At 40.8% G+C, this 25,590-nt stretch overlaps 1 protein-coding gene across 1 annotated transcript in view; it reads right to left on the reverse strand.

Moving 5' to 3' along the window:
- Window positions 1-1,882: 1,882 nt before the first annotated feature.
- entpd2b (ectonucleoside triphosphate diphosphohydrolase 2b) overlaps window positions 1,883-25,590 on the reverse strand; it is a 34,360-nt gene continuing 10,652 nt past the window's right edge. Inside the window, exons 3-9 of the mRNA XM_060934972.1 lie at window positions 23,351-23,501; window positions 21,551-21,710; window positions 21,192-21,419; window positions 20,511-20,780; window positions 16,111-16,230; window positions 14,514-14,648; window positions 1,883-2,245 (exon numbers count right to left, since the gene is read on the reverse strand). Coding sequence (XP_060790955.1) covers window positions 2,045-2,245; window positions 14,514-14,648; window positions 16,111-16,230; window positions 20,511-20,780; window positions 21,192-21,419; window positions 21,551-21,710; window positions 23,351-23,501 — 1,265 coding nt within the window. The 3' untranslated portion in view covers window positions 1,883-2,044. The remainder of the gene's footprint in view (window positions 2,246-14,513; window positions 14,649-16,110; window positions 16,231-20,510; window positions 20,781-21,191; window positions 21,420-21,550; window positions 21,711-23,350; window positions 23,502-25,590) is intronic.

A 25,590-nucleotide genomic window follows, 5' to 3' on the forward strand; every position in this document is an offset into this window, starting at 1 on the left:
AGAACCACCAATTAGCCTAACCTGCATGTCTTTGGACTGTGGGGGAAACCGGAGCACCCGGAGGAAACCCAGACAAACACGGGGAGAACATGCAAACCCCACACAGAAACCCCACACTACACCACCGTGCCACCAACTTTGATTTAATCCATGTCAAATCTGACAGTGCAGAAAAAAAATAAATCAATAAAAACAACCCAGTTGTGTTCATCAAATGATGTCTGAATGGTGTAGATTTTATTTGTGACCTTATAAATGGGGCGGCACGGTGGTGTAGTGGTTAGCGCTGTCGCCTCACAGCAAGAAGGTCCGGGTTCGAGCCCCGTGGCCGGCGAGGGCCTTTCTGTGCGGAGTTTGCATGTTCTCCCCGTGTCCGCATGGGTTTCCTCCAGGTGCTCCGGTTTCCCCCACAGTCCAAAGACATGCAGGTTAGGTTAACTGGTGACTCTAAATTGAGCGTAGGTGTGAATGTGAGTGTGAATGGTTGTCTGTGTCTATGTGTCAGCCCTGTGATGACCTGGCGACTTGTCCAGGGTGTACCCCGCCTTTCGCCCGTAGTCAGCTGGGATAGGCTCCAGCTTGCCTGCGACCCTGTAGAACAGGATAAAGCGGCTAGAAATAATGAGATGAGATGAGACCTTATAAATGTTACAAAGGAAGTCGTATGGCTTGTTTTTCACTATCTTCCAGCTGCTGAGAAAAATATCTTAAAAGGTTAATCCTCAATCTAGAAATAAACAAAAGATCACTAAGCTAAAGCAAGGTACAGTAAAGTACAGTCCTGTGCAAAAGTCTTAGTCACATGTAAAGAAATGCTGTCGGCCAAAAATGGCTTAAAAATAATAAAATGAAATGTTTCAACATTAAAAAATACTATAAATCATAATCAGTAAGCCATAATAAATGAAACAAAGTCAATATTTGGTGTGAGACGACCCTTATACGGAAATTTTATAAGGAAATGAGCTGTAGGTTTTACTGAGCATTTTACACAACCAGCCACGGTTCTTTTGGACACTTTGACTGTCACACTCGCGTCTTCATTTTGCCCCAAAACCCAGCAGCCTTCATTATGTTTTCTTTTTTAATCTGAAAAGTGCTCTCTTATGGAATATGCTGCTCAGACATTTGCAAAAAATTTTTTTTTTCTGTAACATTTGATTTTGTCCTGGAAAGAAAACAAACAACCGTTTGGAACTCTAAAATGTTTTTGTAATGTTTTGATTCAATAATATAGAGGTCACAAAATATAAATCTATAACAAAGTTTGTGGGGTGGCACGGTGGTGTAGTGGTTAGCGCTGTCGCCTCACAGCGAGAAGGTCCGGGTTCGAGCCCCGTGGCCGGCGAGGGCCTTTCTGTGCGGAGTTTGCATGTTCTCCCCGTGTCCGCGTGGGTTTCCTCCGGGTGCTCCGGTTTCCCCCACAGTCCAAAGACATGCAGGTTAGGTTAACTGGTGACTCTAAATTGAGCATAGGTGTGAATGTGAGTGTGAATGGTTGTCTGTGTCTATGTGTCAGCCCTGTGATGACCTGGCGACTTGTCCAGGGTGTACCCCGCCTTTCGCCCGTAGTCAGCTGGGATAGGCTCCAGCTCGCCTGCGACCCTGTAGAACAGGATAAAGCGGCTAGAGATAATGAGATGAGAACAAAGTTTGTATGATGAAAAAAAAATATGGTGCCTAAGGGTGCTTTTTACACAGTACAGTAGATTACAGATGAGGCTTCGGATGAACCTGAACAGACTTTCGTGTTGTCTGTTTTTTGTCATTCCATAGGCATTAATGGAAACTCTTCCTGAACTGTGTGTACACAAGTTGAAGTATTTGTAATCTGACTACAGTCTTGAATTCAGTCACACAAATCCAAGAGACCAAAATGAATGCTTCAGGTGTTTTTAATGTTGTTAAAAATGAGTAGTTTTACTGTTACTGTGAGGTTACAAAGTCTTATTTAACTGTTTCCAGTTATCTGTAAGTTCTAAAAGGGAGGGAAGTCACAATCCTTAGTTATCCTTGGAGCAGTCACGCCCCCCATTGGTCATGATCAAACATTACTCCTTGTCTTTCGGCAGACGTGGAGAACGATGAAGATGAGCATGGTGCTGATGAGGAGTGCTAGGAGAAGCAGGAGGGAGATCCAGGCTCCAGGATGCAGGGTTCTTCTCAAATTTACACTCTCCTCAGGTAACATACTGCTCATGTTGAGCATGTAACCCAATGACCAGCCCAGGGAGGTGTCCCCAGCCTCTCACACACACACACACACACACACACACACACACACACACACACACACACATTATTTATATACAGTATATACTGTATATATACAGTGCTGAGTGTAAATGAGTGCACCCCCTTTGAAAAGTAACATCTTAAACAATATCTCAATGAACACACACAATTTCCAAAATGTTGACAAGACAAAGTTTAATATAACATCTGTTTAACTTATAACATGAAAGTAAGGTTAATAATATAACTTAGATTACACACTTTTTCAGTTTTACTCAAATTAGGGTGGTGCAAAAATGAGTACACCTCACAACAAAAACTACTACATCTAGTACTTTGTAATGATGATCTTTCTGCTCCGCCTACTCAAGCGAGTAGGACGCTTCTTTGCTTTGCTCCTGCTTTGCTCCTGCTTGATCTTTATTTTACTTTACTTTCTCATTTAATTTCCACTATTTTTTCATTTTATTTTTCATCTTTATAAGTGGGCGGCACGGTGGTGTAGTGGTTAGTGCTGTCGCCTCACAGCAAGAAGGTCCTGGGTTCGAGCCCCGGGGCTGGCGAGGGCCTTTCTGTGCGGAGTTTGCATGTTCTCCCCGTGTCTGCGTGGGTTTCCTCCAGGTGCTCCGGTTTCCCCCACAGTCCAAAGACATGCAGGTTAGGTTAACTGGTGACTCTAAATTGACCGTAGGTGTGAATGTGAGTGTGAATGGTTGTCTGTGTCTATGTGTCAGCCCTGTGATGACCTGGCGACTTGTCCAGGGTGTACCCTGCCTTTCGCCCGTAGTCAGCTGGGATAGGCTCCAGCTTGCCTGCGACCCTGTAGAAGGATAAAGCGGCTAGAGATAATGAGATGAGATCTTTATAAGTTAGCTTTTAAAACAAAATGCCAGGGGGCAAAAAATCCAAGAGATCTTGCAGAAAATGCACAGAACTAGAAGAGAGGATTTCTATCCTGGAATCAAAGATTGATGCTCTGCCAAAGACGGACGAATTAAGAGCGATATCTCAGGAAAGGAGTACAGAAACAGTGGCTGAGAATGCAGAGATTGCACCCCGACAGGCCGATAGCATTGCAGATCGAGTGGATAAATTCATCGATCTAACAGGGCAAAATGTGAGTACAGAAAACTGGCACATGATGGGTGGCAGGCCCAAAAATAAAAACAGAAGAGTAATTACCTCAACACCAGTTCGTTCTGATACTATGCAACCCATGCTCCACAGCCATGCTATTAGAAATACATACATGTCAACCTTTGGTCAATCAAACCTGTATAACCAACCTCCAAAATCCGTATTTCCCTTATAAAATCCGTATAAGATGCAAATTAAAATAATTTACCTAAAATTTGAATGATAATTAACAATGATATATCCCAGTTACTTTTTATTCAATATTAATAACAATAAACCTTCAGAATGAATACAAAGCTCCAATGTTTGACAAAAACACAAAGTGTTATCAGCGTAGTTACGAAGGAAATACTTCGTTGCTTGGAGACAGGTTTCACCGAGCGGCTATTATGCGCGAGACTTCATATTAGCCACAAAGTCAGAAAAATCTGTTCGGAAAATTACGTTATAATGACCAAATACAATGAAAAGTATTTTTCCAGTCTCACCTGTGAAAGGTAATCCCATGTGATCTCGTTTGGACGGTAAACCTGTTGGTACAGTTATGCAGCACATGAATGAGGCATCTTTATTCTCGGGCGAGGATGACGTATGATTCTACGCAGAAGCCGGCGTCTATGACTTCACGGTTGGCGGGATTCTTGCAATGCGGTGTGCGCATGATCAAAAGTGGAACGAAGTCTCGCTACCACAAGATAACACGCGATTTCATAAGACTCTTTACTGGCTGTCTGTGGTGTACAGTATGTTTGTAAATGTTATGCATTCTTTTATCATCGTGGGAATTGATTATAGCTCTAAATAAATATTGAAGTTTTTTTTTAAAGAATCCGTATAACTTTATACGCCCGTATACTACGTTTATTGAATCAAATCCGTATAAAATACGGACATTCCATATAGGTTGACATGTATGGAAATAGAGCCAGGTCTACAAACTACAATAGGATTTACAATCCTATGGAAAATCCACAGCCCATAAGGCTTCAGAACAAATTTGAATGCCTCAGGGATGTGGAAGCGGAATTTTCAGGCGGACAAACACATCATAGAAAGAGATCGCACCACAACCGAAGAGCTGTGGGAAGAGGCAAAAAGCAGCTCGTAACACCACCTGATCCCACAACCCTTGTTCTTGGTGATTCCACTGTAAGACATTTAAAAGGACATGGGATGATTATTTGCTGCCTTCCAAATGCATCCATCTCTGACACCAAAGACAGCATTTTGAAACTCATGTCCGAGCATAAAACTATCAAACGTATTGTTGTGCATGTGGGAGCAAATTATGTTTTCAGAGAACAGCTGTTTGTCCAAGATGATTTCAGAAAACTTTTTTCTGATCTCTATAAGACTGGAATACAATCTTTTATCAGTGGCCCACTCCCTGCAAGGGGAAGCTTTGCATTTACTCGACTCTTCAGTCTTAACACCTGGCTTGGAAAACTTGTTTTTTATTTGGTATGAACTTCATAGACAATTTTAACCTTTTCTGGAATTGCAGAGAATTCTTCAAGCCAAATAGCACTGAACTCAGCCGGATTGGGACCAAAGTTTTAGCGGATCACTATAGCCTCGCTCTACAACATGCAATTTTCTCTCAGCCAACATTGAGGAAAACAGTTGATAAGATATCGCAGACTGACCCAGTTACAAATATCAACAATACCTCTGCAAAGCCAAAACAATCATCCATGCAAGTCTTCACCAAGGACACACAGCCATCTGGGGCAGACTGCCAAGAACCATCTGGGGCAGACTGCCAAGGACATCAACAATTACATGAAGAATGTGATCATGCGATTCCATCATGCGATTCCATCCAGATTGAGGACCTGACCAAAGACAATCATGCCAAGGCTGCATCATCCACATCTGGACCCCATGCAAGTATCACAGAGACTGTCAGGGAGACAGTCACCACAGAGACAGTCATGAAGACACTCACAAAGACCTCACCGAAGTCCCAATCTCAGTCTTGCTCTTCTGACTTTATTGTACCATCTCCGTCTCCCCCCTGCATGGATTTCCCTAAAAGTATGCAGAGACTGCTGCCAGTGGCTGCACTCTCTTTTTCCAGCCCAAATCATTCACGACAAGCAGTGTACCCAGTTCATCAAAAATCAACCAACAGACTGAATTGTGTTCGCCCAGGACTTTCAGCTGGCTACCAATCTTTTTCATCATCTAAAAAATACGACATCTCCAATCCTTCCCCCCCCCCAACGTCATGGAACATATAGAGAGTCTTGTATGATGTGCTGTGGGTCCCTGCATTGGGTGTAGTTTTGAAAACAAGCTGGGACCCAGTATGCCTCTGCCATTCTCTATTCCTGTGTTGATAAGAAATAGAAAACATAGAGCATATTTAACCCAGGGGGTAAACCAGTCTAGTCTCCTTCCTGTTTCAAAACAACATCAGAGTGCCCAAGCGGATATTACGTCTAGACTTTCTGTAAAGCTAGCTCTTCTGAACATTAGATCACTTTCAAACAAGTCATTTTTAATTAATGATCTTATCTGCAAACACAATCTTGATTTTTTGCTTATAACTGAAACTTGGCTGGATCAAGCAAATAGTGCTACCACCCTTATTGAAGCAGCTCCCCCAAATTTTAATTTTATGAATGCTACCCGACAGGGGAAAGGTGGAGGGATCGCAAATATATTCAAAGCCTCTTTTCAATGTAAACAATCCTCACTTGGTGATTTTACATCCTTTGAACACTTATGTGCACTTGTTACATGCTCTCCTAACATATTGTTATTAACTATTTACAGGCCTCCGAGACATTCAGCCAAAGTTTTTCTAGAAGAGTTTGGTGAACTGTTGTCAGTCATTTGCTTAGAGTTTGACTGTCTTATTATATCTGGGGATTTTAACTTGCATGTAGATAATCCTGAAAACACTTATGCCAGAGAACTACTTGCACTTATTGACAACTTCAACCTAGTACAACATGTACAGGGGCCGACCCACTCTCGTGGTCATACCCTTGACCTCGTCATCACAAAGGGTCTTACTGTTTCTACTACTGTTGTTGACCTGGCCTTATCTGATCATTTCTGTGTTTTCTCTGATGTTTCTATGTCTCCTCACATTCAGAACAGCTCAATGACGATGGGTAGGAGAGTCATAAACGACAACACATGTGTTCTCTTTGAGCAAGCTCTCTCTCGGATCTCAACCAAGATGTCAGATTCTGTAGATGATTTACTGGAAATTTTTTATTTAAATATGACCCAAATTATGGATGACATTGCTCCATTCAAAATCAAAAGAGTCAATGACAAGCAGAAAGCACCATGGAAGCAATACCCAGCTGTTAAAGAGAGAATGTAGAAAGACTGAAAGAAAATGGCGTAAATCTAAACTTCACATCCATTATCAAATTCATAAAGAGATGCTAGGCGGCACGGTGGTGTAGTGGTTAGCGCTGTCGCCTCACAGCAAGAAGGTCCTGGGTTCGAGCCCCGGGGTCGGCGAGGGCCTTTCTGTGTGGAGTTTGCATGTTCTCCCCGTGTCCGCGTGGGTTTCCTCCGGGTGCTCCGGTTTCCCCCACAGTCCAAAGACATGCAGGTTAGGTTAACTGGTGACTCTAAATTGACCGTAGGTGTGAATGTGAGTGTGAATGGTTGTCTGTGTCTATGTGTCAGCCCTGTGATGACCTGGCGACTTGTCCAGGGTGTACCCCGCCTTTCGCCCGTAGTCAGCTGGGATAGGCTCCAGCTTGCCTGCGACCCTGTAGAAGGATAAAGCGGCTAGAGATAATGATAAAGAGATGCTTTGTAAATATAATTATGAAATTCGTAAAGCAAGACAATCTTTCTTCTCCAACATCATCAACAGGAATATGAACAATGCCCGTGTGCTATTTTCAACAGTAGAGAAGCTAACTAATCCCCCACCACAATTAGTACCTGAACTTCTCTCAGTTAATAAATGCAATGAGTTTGCATCCTTCTTCAAAGGTAAAATTGATAAAATACAGCAGACTATTGCTCATAATATATCTCAGTTGCAAATAATTGAAAAGCTGCAATCACCAGTGACACAGACATACAACTTCAACACAATGTCAGAATTTTGTTTAATTGATTACGAGACTCTTGAAAAAACTGTACAAAATCTCAGTTCCTCAACATCTGAATTGGACATTCTGCCCACCAACTTTTTTTAAATCTGTTCTTCACCTTATAATTACAGATGTGCTTCAGATCATAAATACATCCCTAGAGACTGGCATTGTTCCTGTATCCCTGAAAAAAGCCGTTGTAAAGCCCCTACTTAAAAAGAATAATCTGGATGCTTCAGTATTAAACAACTACAGGCCAATATCAAATCTACCATTCATCGGGAAAATCCTTGAAAAAATTGTCTTCAATCAATTAACTGCCTTCTTGATATCAAACAGCTGTTTTGATAACTTTCAGTCAGGATTTCGTGCCAATCATAGCACTGAAACAGCGCTGATTAAAGTTATAAATGACATACATCTTAATACTGATGCAGGCAAAACATCGGTCCTGGTGTTACTGGACCTCAGTGCAGCTTTTGATACTGTTGATCACAACATACTGCTATATCGACTTGAACACTGGGTTGGGTTGACTGGTAAAGTTATCGATTGGTTAAAATCATACTTAAAAGATAGAAGCTTATTTGTTACCATGGGAAATTGTACCTCAACATCAATGTCCTTGACCTGTGGTGTTCCCCAGGGGTCGATTCTTGGACCATTACTATTCAACCTTTATATGCTCCCACTTGGACAAATTATCAAGAACAACTCAATTTTCTATCACTGCTATGCAGATGACACCCAAATTTATTTTGCTCTATCACCTAATGATTATGCCCCCCTTGAATGTCTCTACCAGTGTATCGACCAAATCAACAACTGGATGTCACAAAATTTTCTTCAGCTGAACACAGATAAAACAGAAGTAATTCTATTTGGGAAAAAAGATGAAAGACTCAGGATTACCACTATTCTTGACACAAAGGGGATTAAAACAAAAGATATGGTTAAAAATCTTGGTGTTTTCATTGACAGCGAGCTAAACTTTGACAGTCACATGAAAGCAATCACTAAAACGGCATTTTATCACCTAAAAAAACATTTCCAAACTAAGAGGACTTATGTCAAAAAATGATCTGGAAAAACTTATACATGCCTTCATCTCTAGTAGGGTTGATTACTGCAATGGCCTCTTCACAGGCCTCCCAAAAAAGACCATCAAACGACTTCAGGTGATTCAAAATGCAGCGGCTAGGGTTCTCACACAAACAAAAAGAACAGAGCACATTACTCCAATTCTAAGGTCCCTTCACTGGCTTCCAGTAAGCTATAGAATTGATTTTAAAGTATTGCTGCTGGTGTACAAATCTCTAAATGGTACAGGGCCCAATTACCTCTCTGATATGTTGCAGCGGCCTAACCCAATCAGATCTACCAGATCGCAGCAGCAAAATTTACTGGTAAAACCTGTTGTTAAAACAAAGTGTGGTGAAGCAGCTTTTAGCTACTATGCAGTACAGCTATGGAACCAACTCCCAGAGGACATTAAAAATGCTCCTGCTGTTGGCAGCTTCAAATCTAGACTAAAGACCAAGCTGTTCTCAGATGCTTTCTGCTAACTGATTAATATTGTCATCTTTACATGTTTTAAACTTTACTTAACTTTTACAGTCTCTGCATGTTTTAAACTTTACTTAACTTTTATTCTATTTTATTCTGCTGTTTTTTAACTGAATTTTTACTTCATTTTATTATTTTATTTCTACTATTGTTTAATTCTTATTATTTTTCTTCCCCATTTATTTTATGTAGTTTTATTTTCTATTGTTTACTGTTTTGCTTTTACTTCTGTAAAGCACATTGAACTGCCACTGTGTATGAAATGTGCTATATAAGTAAACTTGCCTTGCCTTGCCTAGTACTTTGTATGGCCTCCATGATTTTTAATGACGGCACCAAGTCTTCTAGGCATGGAATGAACAAGTTGGCGACATTTTGCAACATCAATCTTTTTCCATTCTTCAACAATGACCTCTTTTAGTGACTGGATGCTAGATGGAGAGTGATGCTCAACTTGTCTCTTCAGAATTCCCCAAAGAAAATAATTTCTTTACACCACAAAGGTGAAGGCTACAAGAAGATCAGCAAAGCTTTACTTATCAGTCAGAATACTGTAGCAAAAGTGGTACAAACATTTAAGAAAGATGGAACTGCAACCATCTCACAGAGACGTCCAGGTCATCCACAGAAGTTAACACCTTGACAGGAGCGTCTTCTGATGAGAAGGGTTGAAGAAAATCGGCATGCAAGTTCACTGCAGTTATCTAAAGAAGTAGAAAGCCAAACTGGGGTGACTATTTCCCGTGACACAATATGGCATACGCTGCAGAGGAATGGCATGCATGGATGCCATCCACGAAAGAAGCCTCTTCTAAAGCCCAGGCACAAAAAAGCCTGCCTAGAGTTTGCCAGGGCCCATGCTGACAAAGATGAAGACTACTGGGACTCTATACTCTGGAGTGATGAGACCAAGATAAATGTTTTTGGAACTGATGGCTTCAAAACTGTATGGCGTCACAAAGGTGAGGAATACAAAGAAAAATGCATGGTGCCTACAGTGAAGCATGGTGGTGGCAGTGTCCTTATGTGGGGCTGCATGAGTGCTGCTGGTGTCGGGGAGCTGCATTTCATTGATGGCATCATGAATTCACAGATGTATTGCTCTATACTGAAAGAGAAGATGCTACCATCACTCTGTGCCCTTGGTCGTCGTGCACTTTTCCAACATGACTAAACACACATCTAAGGCCACTGTTGGATTTCTGAAGAAGAACAGGGTGAAAGTGATTCAGTGGCCAAGTATGTCTCCTGATCTGAACCCAATCGAACACCTATGGGGAATTCTGAAGAGACAAGTTGAGCATCACGCTCCATCCAGCAACCAGTCACTAAAAGAGGTCGTTGTTGAAGAATGGAAAAAGATTGATGTTGCAAAATGTCGCCAACTTGTTCATTCCATGCCTAGAAGACTTGGTGCTGTCATTAAAAATCATGGAGGCCATACAAAGTACTAGATGTAGTAGTTTTTGTTGTGGGGTATACTCATTTTTGCACCACCCTAATTTGAGTAAAACTAAAAAAGTGTGTAATCTAAGTTATATTATTAACCTTACGTGAAAATGTTATAAGTTAAACAGATGTTATATTAAACTTTGTCTTGTCAAGATTTTGGATGTGTTCATTGAGATATTGTTTAAAATGTTACTTTTCAAAGGGGGTGCACTCATTTACACTGAGCACTGTATAAACCAGTCCAAAAAATTAGACACACCTCCCTATTCATAGATTTTTCTGTATTTTGACAATTTTCTACATTGTAGAACAATACTGAAGACATCAAAACTATAAAATAACATATGGAATTATGTGTAAAACAACAACAAAAAAAAGTGTTAAAAAACCAAAATGTTTCCTATTTTAGATTCTTCAGCGTAGCCAGTATTTACCTTGATGATGCTTTGCACATTACTGGCATTATCTTAACCAGCTTCATGAGGTAGTCACCTGGAACGCTTTTCAATTAACACGTCTGTCTCGTCAAAAGTTAATTAGTGGATGAGTTTCTTGCCTTCTTAATGCGTTTGAGATCAAACTGTAATTATTCTATCCACATTCACTGGATATGAGCAATCACACGCTCTGATTGGCTACTCTACTACTAGGATATCAGCTCATATACTGTGAGTAGAGAAAAATAAAATGGCGGCGCGTATTGCTGAATCAACCGAGGACGAAATAAAAACTCTACTCCAAAACAAAACCCTAAAAATGACAAAATATGGAATGAAAGTATTTGATGGTCAGAATGTATCTTTTTTTATTTTTCAAGAATTATTATTATTATTATTATTACAGGGTCGCAGGCAAGCTGGAGCATATCCCAGCTGACTACGGGCGAAAAGCGGCTAGAGATAATGAGATGAGATGAGATGATATTATTATTATTATAGCATTTTTCACAAATTGCGCCTGTAATTTCACCAGTTTGTTTACATTCTAAGCAGAAATGATTTTATCAGATGTTTTATATAAAGTTTTTTTTTATTGATCGAATTTGCAAAAAGATAAAAATAAAAATGCTCTGTTTCTCAAAATCCCATGAATGTGGGTAGAATAAAGCAGTTACTCCAATCAGTGCTACGTGCCTCGTCGGCTATCAGCTCATGTACGACTCGATTTCATGGACTAACTGTTAAATAGTACATAGTCCTATTCCATACCACAATTGTAATAATCCATCCATATTATGTCACGAAACGCTCAACTAAGTAAATAGAGACAACATCCATCATTACTTTAAGACATGAGGTGACTTTTAATTAATAAAAATAAAGAAAAAACATTGAATTAGAAGGTGTGTCCAAACTTTTGACTGGCGCTGTAAATACATCTTATCCTCACTGATGTGTCCTGAGAGATTAAATGGTTAACCTTGATATACAGTTGTGGTCAGAAGTTTACATACAGTGACATTAATTTTATCTTGGATATGAATGTCATGGCAATATTTGGTCTTTCAGTAATTTCTTTGAACTGTTCTGAAACTTCCAAAATGTCTCTTATCTTGCCAAGGCCGAGGTCTCTTAACTTTCTGTTAGTGATCATGATTGACTACAGCTGGTAGCTTCTCTGTGCCTTCATAAAAAGGGTTTGTTTACAGCACTCATTGTATTGACTAACACACAGTAAAATGGGAAAGTCCAAGGAGTTCAGTGCAGATCTGAGAAAGAGGATCGCAGATATACACAACTCCGGAATGTCTCTTGGAGCCATGTCTAAACAACTGCAAATTCCAAGATCAGTTCAAACAATTGTATCCAAGTTAATGTGAGGTGTAGTCACTTTGCCAAGCCACTTTGCTTCAAAAAAACCCCAAACTGTCACCCTCAGCTGAAAGGAAATTGATTTGGATGGTCAGGAACAACCTGGGAACCACCATAGCACAGCCCTGCCATGAACTGGAAGCAGATGGATCACTGTCTACAGTTCAGATCACCATGGACTAAGAGGCTGCTATCCAAGAAATAGCCCCCTGCTCTAAAATTGACAACTTCAACCTTAACTAAAGTTTGAAGCTGACCACATGGACAAAGAAAAAGCCTTCTGGAGGAAAGCTGTATGGTCAGATGAGACAAAGATTGAGTTGTTTGGCCACAATGACCACCATGTACAGAGGGACACTGTACCAGCTGTTGGTGGTGGTAGGATCATCATGCTCTGGGGCTGTTTTACTGCCAGAGGAACTGGTTCATTGCACAAAGTGGATGGAATAATGAAGAAGGAGGACTACCTCAAAATTATTCAGCATAAATCATCAGAAACTTGAACACGACTTGGGACTTGGGAGTTACAACAGGACAATGAACCCAAACATGCATCAGAGCTGGTTGTGGAGGATAAAGTAGGCTAACATTAAGCTTAAAACAAGTCCTGACTTCAACCCTATTGAAAATATATGGACAATGCTTACAGTGATGCTTGAAAGTTTGTGAACCCTTTAGAACTTTTTATATTTCTGCATAAATATGACCTAACAGCAGTTAATCTGAAGCTGAAATTAGAGTCAGGTGTTTTCAATCAATGGGATGACAATCAGGTGTGAGTGGGCACCCTGTTTTATTTAAAGAACAGGGATCTATCAAAGTCTGATCTTCACAACACATATTTGTGGAAGTGTATCATAGCACAAACAAAGGAGCTTTTTGAGGACCTCAGAAAAAGCGTTGTTGATGCTCATCAGGCTGGAAAAGGTTACAAAACCATTTCTAAAGAGTTCAGACTCCACCAATCCACAGTCAGACAGATTGTGTACAAATGGAGGAAATTCAAGACCATTGTTACCCTCCCCAGGAGTGGTCGACCAACAAAGATCACTCCAAGAGCAAGGCATGTAATAGTTGGCGAGGTCACAAAGGACCCCAGGGTAACTTCTAAGCAACTGAAGGCCTCTCTCACATTGGCTAATGTTAATGTTCATGAGTCCACCATCAGGAGAACACTGCACAACAATGGTGTGCATGGCAGAGAAAGGAAAACACTGCATTCCAGGATAAAAACCTTATACCAGCTGTGAAACATGGTGGTGGTAGTATCATGGTTTGGGCCCATTTTGCTGCATCTGAGCCAGGACGGCTTGCCATCATTGATGGAACAATGAATTCTGAATTATACCAGCGAATTCTAAAGGAAAATGTCAGGACATCTGTCCATGAACTGAATCTCAAGAGAAGGTGGGTCATGCAGCAAGACAACGACCCTAAGAACACAAGTCGTTCTACCAAAGAATGGTTAAAGAAGAATAAAGTTAATGTTTTGGAATGGCCAAGTCAAAGTCCTGACCTTAATCCAATCGAAATGTTGTGGAAGGACCTGAAGCAAGCAGTTCATGTGAGGAAACACACCAACATCCCAGAGTTGAAGCTGTTCTGTACGGAGGAACGGGCTAAAATTCCTCCAAGCTGGTGTGCAGGACTGATCAACAGTTACCGCAAACGTTTAGTTGCAGTTATTCCTGCACAAGGGGGTCACACCAGATACTGAAAGCAAAGGTTCACATACTTTTGCCACTCACAGATATGTAATATTGGATCATTTTCTTCAATAAATAAATGACCAAGTATAATATTTTTGTCTCATTTGTTTAACTGGGTTCTCTTTATCTACTTTTAGGACTTGTGTGAAAATCTGATGATGTTTTAGGTCATATTTATGCAGAAATATAGAAAATTCTAAAGGGTTCACAAACTTTCAAGCACCACTGTATTAGGTTTGCTGTACATATATTTTTGACCCTGTGTTGATTTCAGAAAACCCAAAGAAAATTAAAACTTTTGCACCAAATTTTAGTGTTGTTTTTTTTATTAAAGATGTGTGCTGTACATTATGCCACAAAAAACAAACAGTTCAAAGAAATTACTGAAAGCCCAAATATTGCCATGACATTCATATCCAAGATGACGTTCATGCCACTGTATGTAAACTTCTGACCACAACTGTAGTTATTTACTAAGATGATAGTTACATTTGAAAACCTGCTGCGAACTGGAACAGTGAGCTCACCTTGTTCTGAAAGGAAACTTTGGGGAAGGAGTGGTTGTCGAAGTGGTAGCCTTTCAGCAGAAGAACCTGGATGTACACCGTCAGTGCACAGTAGTCCCTCAGGTACGACTTCTGCTCTGGAAAATCCTTCAACATCTAACGGTAAGAAAACGTATATTAATATGTGCAGGATGGAAAGAATTCATTCAATCATTCAATTCGTTTAGCCAGCTTCGTTCTGTTTAGACCTAAGACAGACACGAAGCACTTTTTGACTGAAAATTGCAGTACAGGTAAATTTCTGTGATATGAAATAAAAAGACAGGTATACACAGTACTGTGCAAAAGTCTTGGCTCCCCTATTTTTTTCATACAAACTTTGTTATAGATTTTTATTTCATGACTTCTACATTAGGGCGGCATGGTGGTGTAGTGGTTAGCACTGTTGCCTCACAGCAAGAAGGTCTGGGTCTGAGCCCCGTGGCCGGCGAGGGCCTTTCTGTGTGGAGTTTGCATGTTCTCCCCGTGTCCGCGTAGGTTTCCTCCGGGTGCTCCGGTTTCCCCCGCAGTCCAAAGACATGCAGGTTAGGTTAACTGGTGACTCTAAATTGAGCGTAGGTGTGAATGTGAGTGTGAATGGTTGTCTGTGTCTATGTGTCAGCCCTGTGATGACCTGGCGACTTGTCCAGGGTGTACCCCGCCTTTCGCCGGTAGTCAGCTGGGATAGGCTCCAGCTTGCCTGTGACCCTGTAGAACAGGATAAAGCGGCTAGAGATAATGAGATGAGACTTCTACATTATCGAGTCAAAACATTACAGAAACATTTTAGAGTTCCAAACGTTCGTATTTTTTCCAGCACAAAATTAAATGTTACAGAAAACAAAATGTTTTGACCCTAAAAAAAAGCATAGAAAAATTGGTTATACATTTAACTCTGAACGCAAAATCTTTTATGAGGAAAGAAAAGTCAGGAACGGAATTACGTCAGGAAAAAAACCAAACTTTTATTTCTTTAAATTTAAACCAAGATTTCTCTGAAGCAACATTGCGATAATTGGGGGGGGGGGGGGGGGGGGGGGGGGGATGATTTTTAAATATGGCTTTCAATACATTTTGCCTTGAATTACATTAATAAATTTAATAATTTTGGCCTCCCTGCTAAAGAATTGCCCTTAACCTACAGGATCTTGAACAATTTTGTTTAATCTTGCCTCCTGTAATTCACCTCTAAATACATATGTATAAACACAAAATATCCCAAAAGTCCTCATATACATCAAGTTCATTTGTGATGCATGTATACAATCAAAAGTAAGGTACTGTGCAAAAGTCTTAGCCCCCCTGTTTTTTTCATACAAACTTTGTTATAGATTTCTATTTTATGATTTCTACATTATCGAGTTAAAACATTACAAAAACATTTTAGAGTTCCAAACGTTCATATTTTAAAGAACGTTTAAAAATCCTTTAAAGAATCCTTTGCCCTGTTGTTTATTTGGTGTCTGGCTAAGGTTTGGCTGAACTCAAGTCCCAGCTCTAATAGTAACGGTTCACCACTGGTTGTTCCTTACATAAATGACAGTGAGAATCACTTATGTACTCCGACATACTCTAGTACCTTCACGAGGGTCATGGTACACACAGCCTGAGCAGCCTGTTGGAGCTGATCCGGGGTGCTGATGTAGATCCCTGTGCTCTTCTTTAGAAAGCTGTGCGTGAAAAAGAAGCCTGAAAAAGCCTGAAAGAGCAAAGCATAAAATATCATGAAAACACACACACACAAATGTACCATATATAAATATGACTTCTTACAGATTCTCTACTAATAACAGTTGAAAATATATTGAAGAAGAAAAGCGAGGTTTACTTTTGAGTGGAAACAACTTCAATATCACAGATTATTATACACACAGGCCACTTTTTCGATGGAATAAAAACATGTGTTCTATTCCCTTCTAGCTGGTTTCATTCATTTGGTTTGATAGCATGCAATATTGTTAGCATATCGCTTATCCTACATGTATTACATCACTCTACCCAACGGAGAATGAGCGTTGAATATGATTTACAATATTGCATGGTTGTCAAGACAACATGACGTCACACGTCGGAGACGTAAAACTTCTGCGCTAGTGAGCGACTGTGATGATTTGTAAACAAACATGGCTGCCAGGTTTGCTTCGTTAAATACGGAAGATTTTGAGAGGGCTGCCAGGCTGCTCCGTTGTGTGTAGTTGTTGATGTTGATTTTAAAAGTAACTAAGTAAATTACACAGGGAAAATAATAATAATAATAATAATAATAATAATAATAATAATAATAATAAGTGTTGCCAGGCAAAACAAACCTCGCCTGGTAGCACTTATGATGAATATGAAGAAAGATACAGTGGGGCAAAAAAGTATTTAGTCAGCCACCAATTGTGCAAGTTCTCCCACTTAAAAAGATGAGAGAGGCCTGTAATTTTCATCATAGGTACACTTCAACTATGAGAGACAGAATGGGGGGAAAGAATCCAGGAAATCACATTGTAGGATTTTTAATGAATTTATTGGTAAATACCTCGGTAAAATAAGTATTTGGTCACCTACAAACAAGCAATATTTCTGGCTCTCACAGACCTGTAACTTCTTCTTTAAGAGGCTCCTCTGTCCTCCACTCGTTACCTGTATTAATGGCACCTGTTTGAACTCGTTATCAGTACAAAAGACACCTGTCCACAACCTCAAACAGTCACACTCCAAACTCCACTATGGCCAAGACCAAAGAGCTGTTAAAGGACACCAGAAACAAAATTGTAGACCTGCACCAGGCTGGGAAGACTGAATCTGCAATAGGTAAGCAGCTTGGTGTGAAGAAATCAACTGTGGGAGCAATTATTAGAAAATGGAAGACATACAAGACCACTGATAATCTCCCTCGATCTGGGGCTCCACGCAAGATCTCACCCCGTGGGGTCAAAATGATCACAAGAACGGTGAGCAAAAATCCCAGAACCACACGGGGGACCTAGTGAATGACCTGCAGAGAGCTGGGACCAAAGTAACAAAGGCTGCCATCAGTAACACACTACGCCACCAGGGACTCAAATCCTGCAGTGCCAGACGTGTCCCCCTGCTTAAACCAGTACATGTCCAGGCCAGTCTGAAGTTTGCTAGAGAGCATTTGGATGATCCAGAAGAGGATTGGGAGAATGTCATATGGTCAGATGAAACCAAAATAGAACTTTTTGGTAAAAACTCAACTTGTCGTGTTTGGAGGAGAAAGAATGCTGAGTTGCATCCAAAGAACACCATACCTACTGTGAAGCATGGGGGTGGAAACATCATGCTTTGGGGCTGTTTTTCTGCAAAGGGACCAGGACGACTGATCCGTGTAAAGGAAAGAATGAATGGGGCCATGTATCGTGAGATTTTGAGTGAAAACCTCCTTCCATCAGCAAGGGCATTGAAGATGAAACGTGGTTGGGTCTTTCAGCATGACAATGATCCCAAACACACTGCCCGGGCAATGAAGGAGTGGCTTCGTAAGAAGCATTTCAAGGTCCTGGAGTGGCTTAGCCAGTCTCCAGATCTCAACCCCATAGAAAATCTTTGGAGGGAGATGAAAGTCCGTGTTGCCCAGCGACAGCCCCAAAACATCACTGCTCTAGAGGAGATCTGCATGGAGGAATGGGCCAAAATACCAGCAACAGTGTGTGAAACAGGGGCGATTCTAGCATCTGATCTTTGGGGCTGCTTAGCCCCCAGAGCTGACAGAGGCACCTGGCTTGAACGACAGTGTTTCCACGTTTATTCCGCATTTAGACTAGACTTAACTAGACAAGAAGATAAGACTAGACTTATGCAATGTTTTAACAGAAGCTGACCCAATAAACTATGATATCTACACATTTACAACCACTGACAGAAATATTTACGTTATATTTTTAACTAAAGACCTACTACTGCATTTGTAATGTTGGAGCTATTCATTTTGAACAGTGGTAATTGTTAATGTGTTATTGTGTAATAATAGTGTGTATTATTATGATTTTACATTAGTTTACATTAGTTTATATTTTTTGTTATATTTGTTATATTTTGGTAGTGTTCTTTTGAAAATGTAGGCTATATCCAAACCACACTCACTGTCCCCCCAGACAATGACCAGGGTTTGGATTTGTGAATGATAAGCAAACGTAAACGCTATGTTACATTAAATAAAATTGACTAACACACGGTGGTCTAGCACCGTAGCACTTGTACAGCTCTGCACAAAAGTATCTCGATATGGATGATAAATGTCGTTTTTATCATTCTGTTCATAGACCAGGGAACATCAGTATTGCATTATGCATATTATTGTGTTGTGTTTAACAATTGTAACTCCAGTCCGTACCTTCACATCTCGCTATGCCAGTAATACTCAGGTGCTACTTCGAGTTCCTCATCGGCGTGGAATCCAGTTAAAAAAAACACCATGTCGTAGCAAGCACTCGCGCGGACAGGCAACCCAATCAGAGGGGACGCAAGGAGGAGAGGTATTTTACTGCTCATAGAACTATCACGTAACAGGTGAATTCAAGAACACACACACGCCCGCGCACACATTCATTGCGCAGTGCGCAAGGGCACTTATTTCTGAAAATTACGTCCAAAAGCAGTGTTTTTGAGGGTGCTGAGCTAGGGGGTGCTGAGCTCGTTTTTGGGGGTGCTTGAGCACCCCCAAAAATAGGCTAAACACACCCCGGGTGTGAAAACCTTGTGAAGACTTACAGAAAACGTTTGACGTCTGTCATTGCCAACAAAGGGTATATAACAAAATATTGAGATGGACTTTTGTTATTGACCAAATACTTACCATAATTTGCAAATAAATTCTTTAAAAATCAGACAATGTGATTTTCTGGATTTTTTTTCTCATTTTGTCTCACATAGTTGAGGTATACCTATGATGAAAATTACAGGCCTCTCTCATCTTTTTAAGTGGGAGAACTTGCACAATTGGTGACTGACTAAATACTTTTTTGCCCCACTGTATCGTGAAAAACAATTTTGACCTTTTTGGTGACCTTGACCTTGATTTTGACCTTGTGTGTGAACATACTTGGCCAATAAACATGGTTCTGATTCTCTGCTGCTCTCAGCCAATCAGACCACACCATACTGCTATACTGCTCTCAGCCAATCAGAACACACCGTACTGCTCTCACACTGTACTGCTCTCACACCATACTGCACGATTGTTACACTCTTACATTCTTACAGCACGATGACATAGTGGCTAGCACCTCTATATGATGCAGTAGCCACAAAAACCTTGACCTTGACCAGATGACCCTCAAAATGTTGGAGGTTCTATTTGAGACCAATGCCCATCTATCCTGAAAATTTCATGAAGGTTGGTCCAGCCATTTTCCCATAATATCGTTTACAAAAAAAAAGAAACAAAGAAACTCGACTGAAAACAATACCTCGCCCCCTGGTGGACTCTGTCCCAGGGCAAGGTAATAATAATAATAATAATAATAATAATAATAATAATAATCGGTTTGACTACGCTAGCGTTGGCCTCCGCTAACAGGACACCAGCTGGAAGGTAATTGGACTGCCGCGCTAAGAGCACTGAGTTGCAAGTAAGCTAGCGTTGGCCTTCGCTAATGCTACTACTCAATGCTGCACTGGCTGGAAAGTAACTGGACTGCTGCGCTAACAGCACTGAGTTGTGGGTAAGCTAGTTTTGACCTTCGCTAACACTATTGATGAATGCTACACCGGCTGGAAGGTAACTGGACTGCCGTGCTAATAGCACCGAGTCGTGGGTAAGCTAGTGTTGGTCTTCGAGAATGCTGATATGAAGAGAGTGTGTATGTATAATAATAATAATAATAATAATAATATTGGCTGGCATTTTTTTCATGGTATATCATATATATTCCATTTAGCTACTTGTCTTTGACTCGTTCACTATCATGCTAGCTGAATGGAATATATCTGATATACCACTCAACACCAGCCAATATTATTTAATTGTACCATGAAACTGCCGCTGGTGTTGGGCTGGAAGACTCTGTCAAAAGAGCACTGGGAGAACGGACAGTTCTGGAAGGAGAAGATCTCGGATATGTTCCCCAGACAGTGCTGGTAGTCTCCTGTGCCTTGTATGATCACTGGCGTCTCAGGGTTATATAATGCAGGACGCTGTGATTTAGTGCAAGGTGACTCAAACACTTGTTGCAGGTTCAGGGTCTCTCTGTGGTCTGAAGGGTAGCACGGATGGTGCACGGTGTCTGTGCTGTCCTGGGTCTAGAAAAATAAAAAATGAGCAGGTAGCAGATAAAATTGATGACAAAAGCATCCTTGACTGTTGAAGTTACAGTGTGTAAAGTGTATTTATACACCTATAATAAGGGTTATTATTTGTGTGAATCCGTCCTTTTCTGAGTGACGCTGGATAGTAGGATTATAAATCATTACAGTATACAGGTGTAAAAAAAAAAAGTCATAATAAATAGTACTAAGTGTGCTGAAAAGTACTAAGTGTGCTGAAAAGTAGATCGAGTCCTGAGATGAGTACAGGACAGGCTTTATGATTACAACAGCAGTCCAGGTGAGATGATTATCCATTGGTTATATAGAAAAACAACATATATTTAGAGGTCTAAAACAATGTAGGATATAATAAAAGACAATTTGGTGGTCTTCAAGCTACAGTACCTTAAGAAGGTGGGCCAGGAGCCGGCGCAGAACCTCATTTGTTCCATAGCACAGGTAGCTGTGTGTGTACAGAGAATAGTCCCGGCCATAGAGACGCAAAGTCATGCTGTTGTCCAAATCTTCCATCTTCTCCTGGTTGATGAATGTTATCTGAGTGGACGCTCCTCCTAAATCCAACGCACCAACCGTCTGCTTACCTGGGTTTAACCACCGGCCTATGAAGCCATACTGATGGAAAAGCAAAATGAAAAATGCCTTGACCACTAGAGGGCAGTGGTTGCACATGTTGTGAGAGCAAGTAGAAAACAAAACACAACGAGACAAAGGAACCATGGGAGAAATTTCAAACAATAAGATACCTTGATGAAATTTTCAAGCAGATAGTTGTTGGTGACCCATCCGTATGCTCCTTCCTCCTTCCCACTCAAGATTCTTGCTCCTTCAAATTTGAAAGGAAAGGATTTGATGGTTTGTTTCACTTCTTGAAGAACCTGCGTTGACTTCTCAGGGCTGGAAATGCTGAAAGGAAAGAAGAAGAAGAAGAAGAAGAAGAACAATAACAACGAGCTCTAATGTACTTGTCAACAGAGAACAATGTGATATGGTGGTCACTCATCGGGGCGCAGATAGGATTTTTGAACTGGGGGGGACTGAGTTGTCAGCAAATGATTCCATTTTGTGTATATATGTGTGTGTGTGTATATATATATATATATATATATATATATATATATATATATATATATATATACTACCGTTCAAAAGTTTGGGGTCACTTTGAAATGTCCTTATTTTTGAAAGAAAAGCACTGTTCTTTTCAGTGAAGATCACTTTAAACTAATCAGAAATCCACTCTATACATTGCTAATGTGGCAAATGACTATTCTAGCTGCAAATGTCTGGTTTTTGGTGCAATATCTCCATAGGTGTATAGAGGCCCATTTCCAGCAACTCTCACTCCAGTGTTCTAATGGTACAATGTGTTTGCTCATTGCCTCAGAAGGCTAATGGATGATTAGAAAACCCTTGTACAATCATGTTAGCACAGCTGAAAACAGTTGAGCTCTTTAGAGAAGCTATAAAACTGACCTTCCTTTGAGCAGATTGAGTTTCTGGAGCATCACATTTGTGGGGTCGATTAAATGCTCAAAATGGCCAGAAAAATGTCTTGACTATATTTTCTATTCATTTTACAACTTATGGTGGGAAATAAAAGTGTGACTTTTCATGGAAAACACAAAATTGTCTGGGTGACCCCAAACTTTTGAACGGTAGTGTGTATACATGTTATTTCACCTCCCTCACTGCCATCACCAGGAACTACCTGCAGGCCAGGACAATGATAACATTTTAACATAGCCTATGGAAATCCAAAGTTTACACATTATCATCACGCACAGAAATTGCAAAACTAGTTTTAAAACCGCTCAGTTCCAACTGTTAACCATAGCGAGAGGCTGGGCTACGTGTGTGTGTGTAAAGTGTAAACCAGTGCATCCTGACTTTCTAACTATGCCTGTGTGTTGCGTGAACGGCAGTCAGTCAACAACTCTTCGCAAAGTTTCCTTATGAAACACTATGCTCGCTGAAATTATGGCAGGGAACGCCAGATTAAACATTAAAACTGCCTTCTGAGCACTGTATCTACAGGCTACCACCAAAAGAAGGAGGCTACCAGAAAGGCATCTCCGTACGATTTTACTTTCACTACGACATTACTTTGAACAGACTATCAAAAAATTGCAAGGTGATATGATAAAGGAAGGCACAGTTTACAGTCTTTTTTTTTTTTTTAAAAACGATGCAATCGTTTTCTGCCTTTTGGCACCCTTCATCATGCCGTGTTGGGGTCCTGAACTAGGAGGCGCTGTCCCCGATATGCCTGTCAAACTTGTAACCATAGCAACCAAGCTCGAGCTCGCAACCTGTGCAGTCTGCGCAGGTGCAGCTATGTCTGTACTGCTGTGCACCTCAATAAACCGAATGGTAATCAGTCTTTTGATTTTTCCGTGAGGTTTGCCTTATGCAAAGAAATAAGACAGCATAGACGTTTTTTCCTCCCTATAAGTGGGGGGGACCGAACGAGGTGAATTTAAATCTGGGTGGGACGAATCCCCCCCGTCCCCCCCTCTATCTGCGCCCGTGTCACTCATACATACTTCAGGAGCCTCATGCCTGCCGTAGCTCCCAGGTACACAGGTGTGAGGTGATGCCGTACTTGGGGTATGTCCACCATGGCTTGTTTGAGACATGCCTCCAGACTGCGGCCTGCAGCCCCCTGCTGACCAGCATAGCTTGAAATGCCTCCTCCTGTAGCACGAAACAGTGCCAAAGTGGCTCAGAAGAACATGGTATGAAGAACAAAGTATGATGAAGAGAAGTGGAGAAAGTAAATATCACTATGCTTAAGTTAGCTTCAGGATCAACATTAGTAGTAGTAGTTCCAGCTTGGATGAAAAAGAAAGCCATGAAATATGAAATAACATCTATAGGATAAAACGTAAGAGATGAAAAACACATAGATGTTTAGTGGTTTTCAGCTTGAAATGGTCTAAAAAGAAGCTTTAATAATAATAATAATAATAATAATGAGACCGTCAATGATGGTGTAGCTCACTCCGGCCCCGTGAGAAATCAAATCTGGGTAGAAGTTACGTATATGCACCCTAGGTACCCCTACCTTCATGCCAGAAAGAATCAAAATCGGTGAAGAATTGAGGGAGAAGAAGCAATTTGTGTGGAAACTGCTCATTAGGGTTTAATTAGTCCATATCTTCATTATTAATTGCAATTATGCAAATTTGGGTAGAAGTGACTGTATATGCACCCCAGACAGACCTACCTTCCTGCCAAAAAGAATAAAAAATCGGTGAAGAATTGAGAGAGAAGAAACGATTTTTGTGAAATGTGGACGACGCCGGATGATGGCTGACAGACGGACGATGAACAGCACATGATGATGATAATAATAATAATAAAGATCTTCTTCTTTTTCTGGCTGTTCCCGTTAGGCGTCACCACAGTGGATAATGTCCCTCCATCTCCTCCTGTCCTCCGTATCTTTTTCTGTTGCACCAACTGTCCTCATCTCACCACATCCATAAATCTCATCTTTGCTCTTCCTCTTTTCCTTCTTTTTTTTTGGGGGCTTTTTTCACCTTTTTTATTATTGGATAGGACAGTGTAGAGGCAGGAAATGAGTGGGAGAGGGGAGATCGGGAAATGACCTCGGGCCGGAATCGAACCCGGGTCCCCGGATTTATGGTATGGCGCCTTATCCACCTGAGCCACGACGCCCCCTTCCTCTTTTCCTTCTACCTGGCAACTCCATCTCCAGCATTCTTCTCCCAATATACCCTGGATCTCTCCTCTATACGTCTCCAAACCATCTCAGTCTCACCTCTCTCACTTTGTCCCCAAGCTGTCCTACATGTCCCTGTGTCCATCTAATATACCGACTCATTTCTAATCCTGTCCAACTTTGTCATTCCCAATGAGAATCTCAACACCTTCAGCTCCGCTACCTCCAGTTCTGCGTCTTGTCTTTTTGTCTCCAAACTGTACAACATCGTTGCTCTTACTATTGTCTTCTACACTTGTTTTTAACTCTTGCTGTCAACGTTCTGTCACAAATCACTCCTGACGCTCTCCTCCATCTCTATCCATTCCAACTTGCTTGCTCTCTCTTCTTCACTTCTTTTCCACACTTTCCATCACTTTGTACAGTTGACCCCAGATATTTGAACTCATCTGCTTTGACATGTACTCCATCTTTCTCCTACTGACTTTTCTTCCCCTTCTCTAGTCTAGTTATGTAATTGAATAAGGAACATAATGGGCGGAAAATTGATTAAATGGAAACATGGACATTTGAAAGGAGATTTAAAGGAAGGAACAGAATCTTTAATACGTGCTGCACAAGAGCAAGCCTTGAGAACCAACTATGTCAAATATCATATTGACAAAACTGTGGACTGTGGAGACTGTGAGACATATAGTAAGTGAATACAGCATGTTGGTGCAACGAGAGTACATGATCATATCGTACGTATTGTACACTGGGTGCTACATGGTAGATACAAACTGCAGAGAGCAGAAAAGTGGTATGAGCATAAACCCCTTGCAGTAATGGAAAATGAGAGCGTAAAGCTGCTCTGGAACAACTTGGAAAAAAAAAAGTTTGTGGCCCACTGGATGGCGCAGTGGGCTGCAGCCCAGTGGTTGAGAAACACTGCCTTAGAGGGTCCTGCACCACCCCAGTGACAAGTCATTGTACCTCTAAAGGTACAGTAACGCACTTTATTTTCTGAGAGTGAGATTGTCAAATTACAGCATAAGATCTGCTTGAAATAACAGGAAATAATAATAATTAAAAAAAAAAAACAATAATGCGGGCGGC

The sequence above is a fragment of the Neoarius graeffei genome, chromosome 12, assembly GCF_027579695.1.
Source record: "Neoarius graeffei isolate fNeoGra1 chromosome 12, fNeoGra1.pri, whole genome shotgun sequence".
NCBI classification, from domain to species: domain Eukaryota; kingdom Metazoa; phylum Chordata; class Actinopteri; order Siluriformes; family Ariidae; genus Neoarius; species Neoarius graeffei.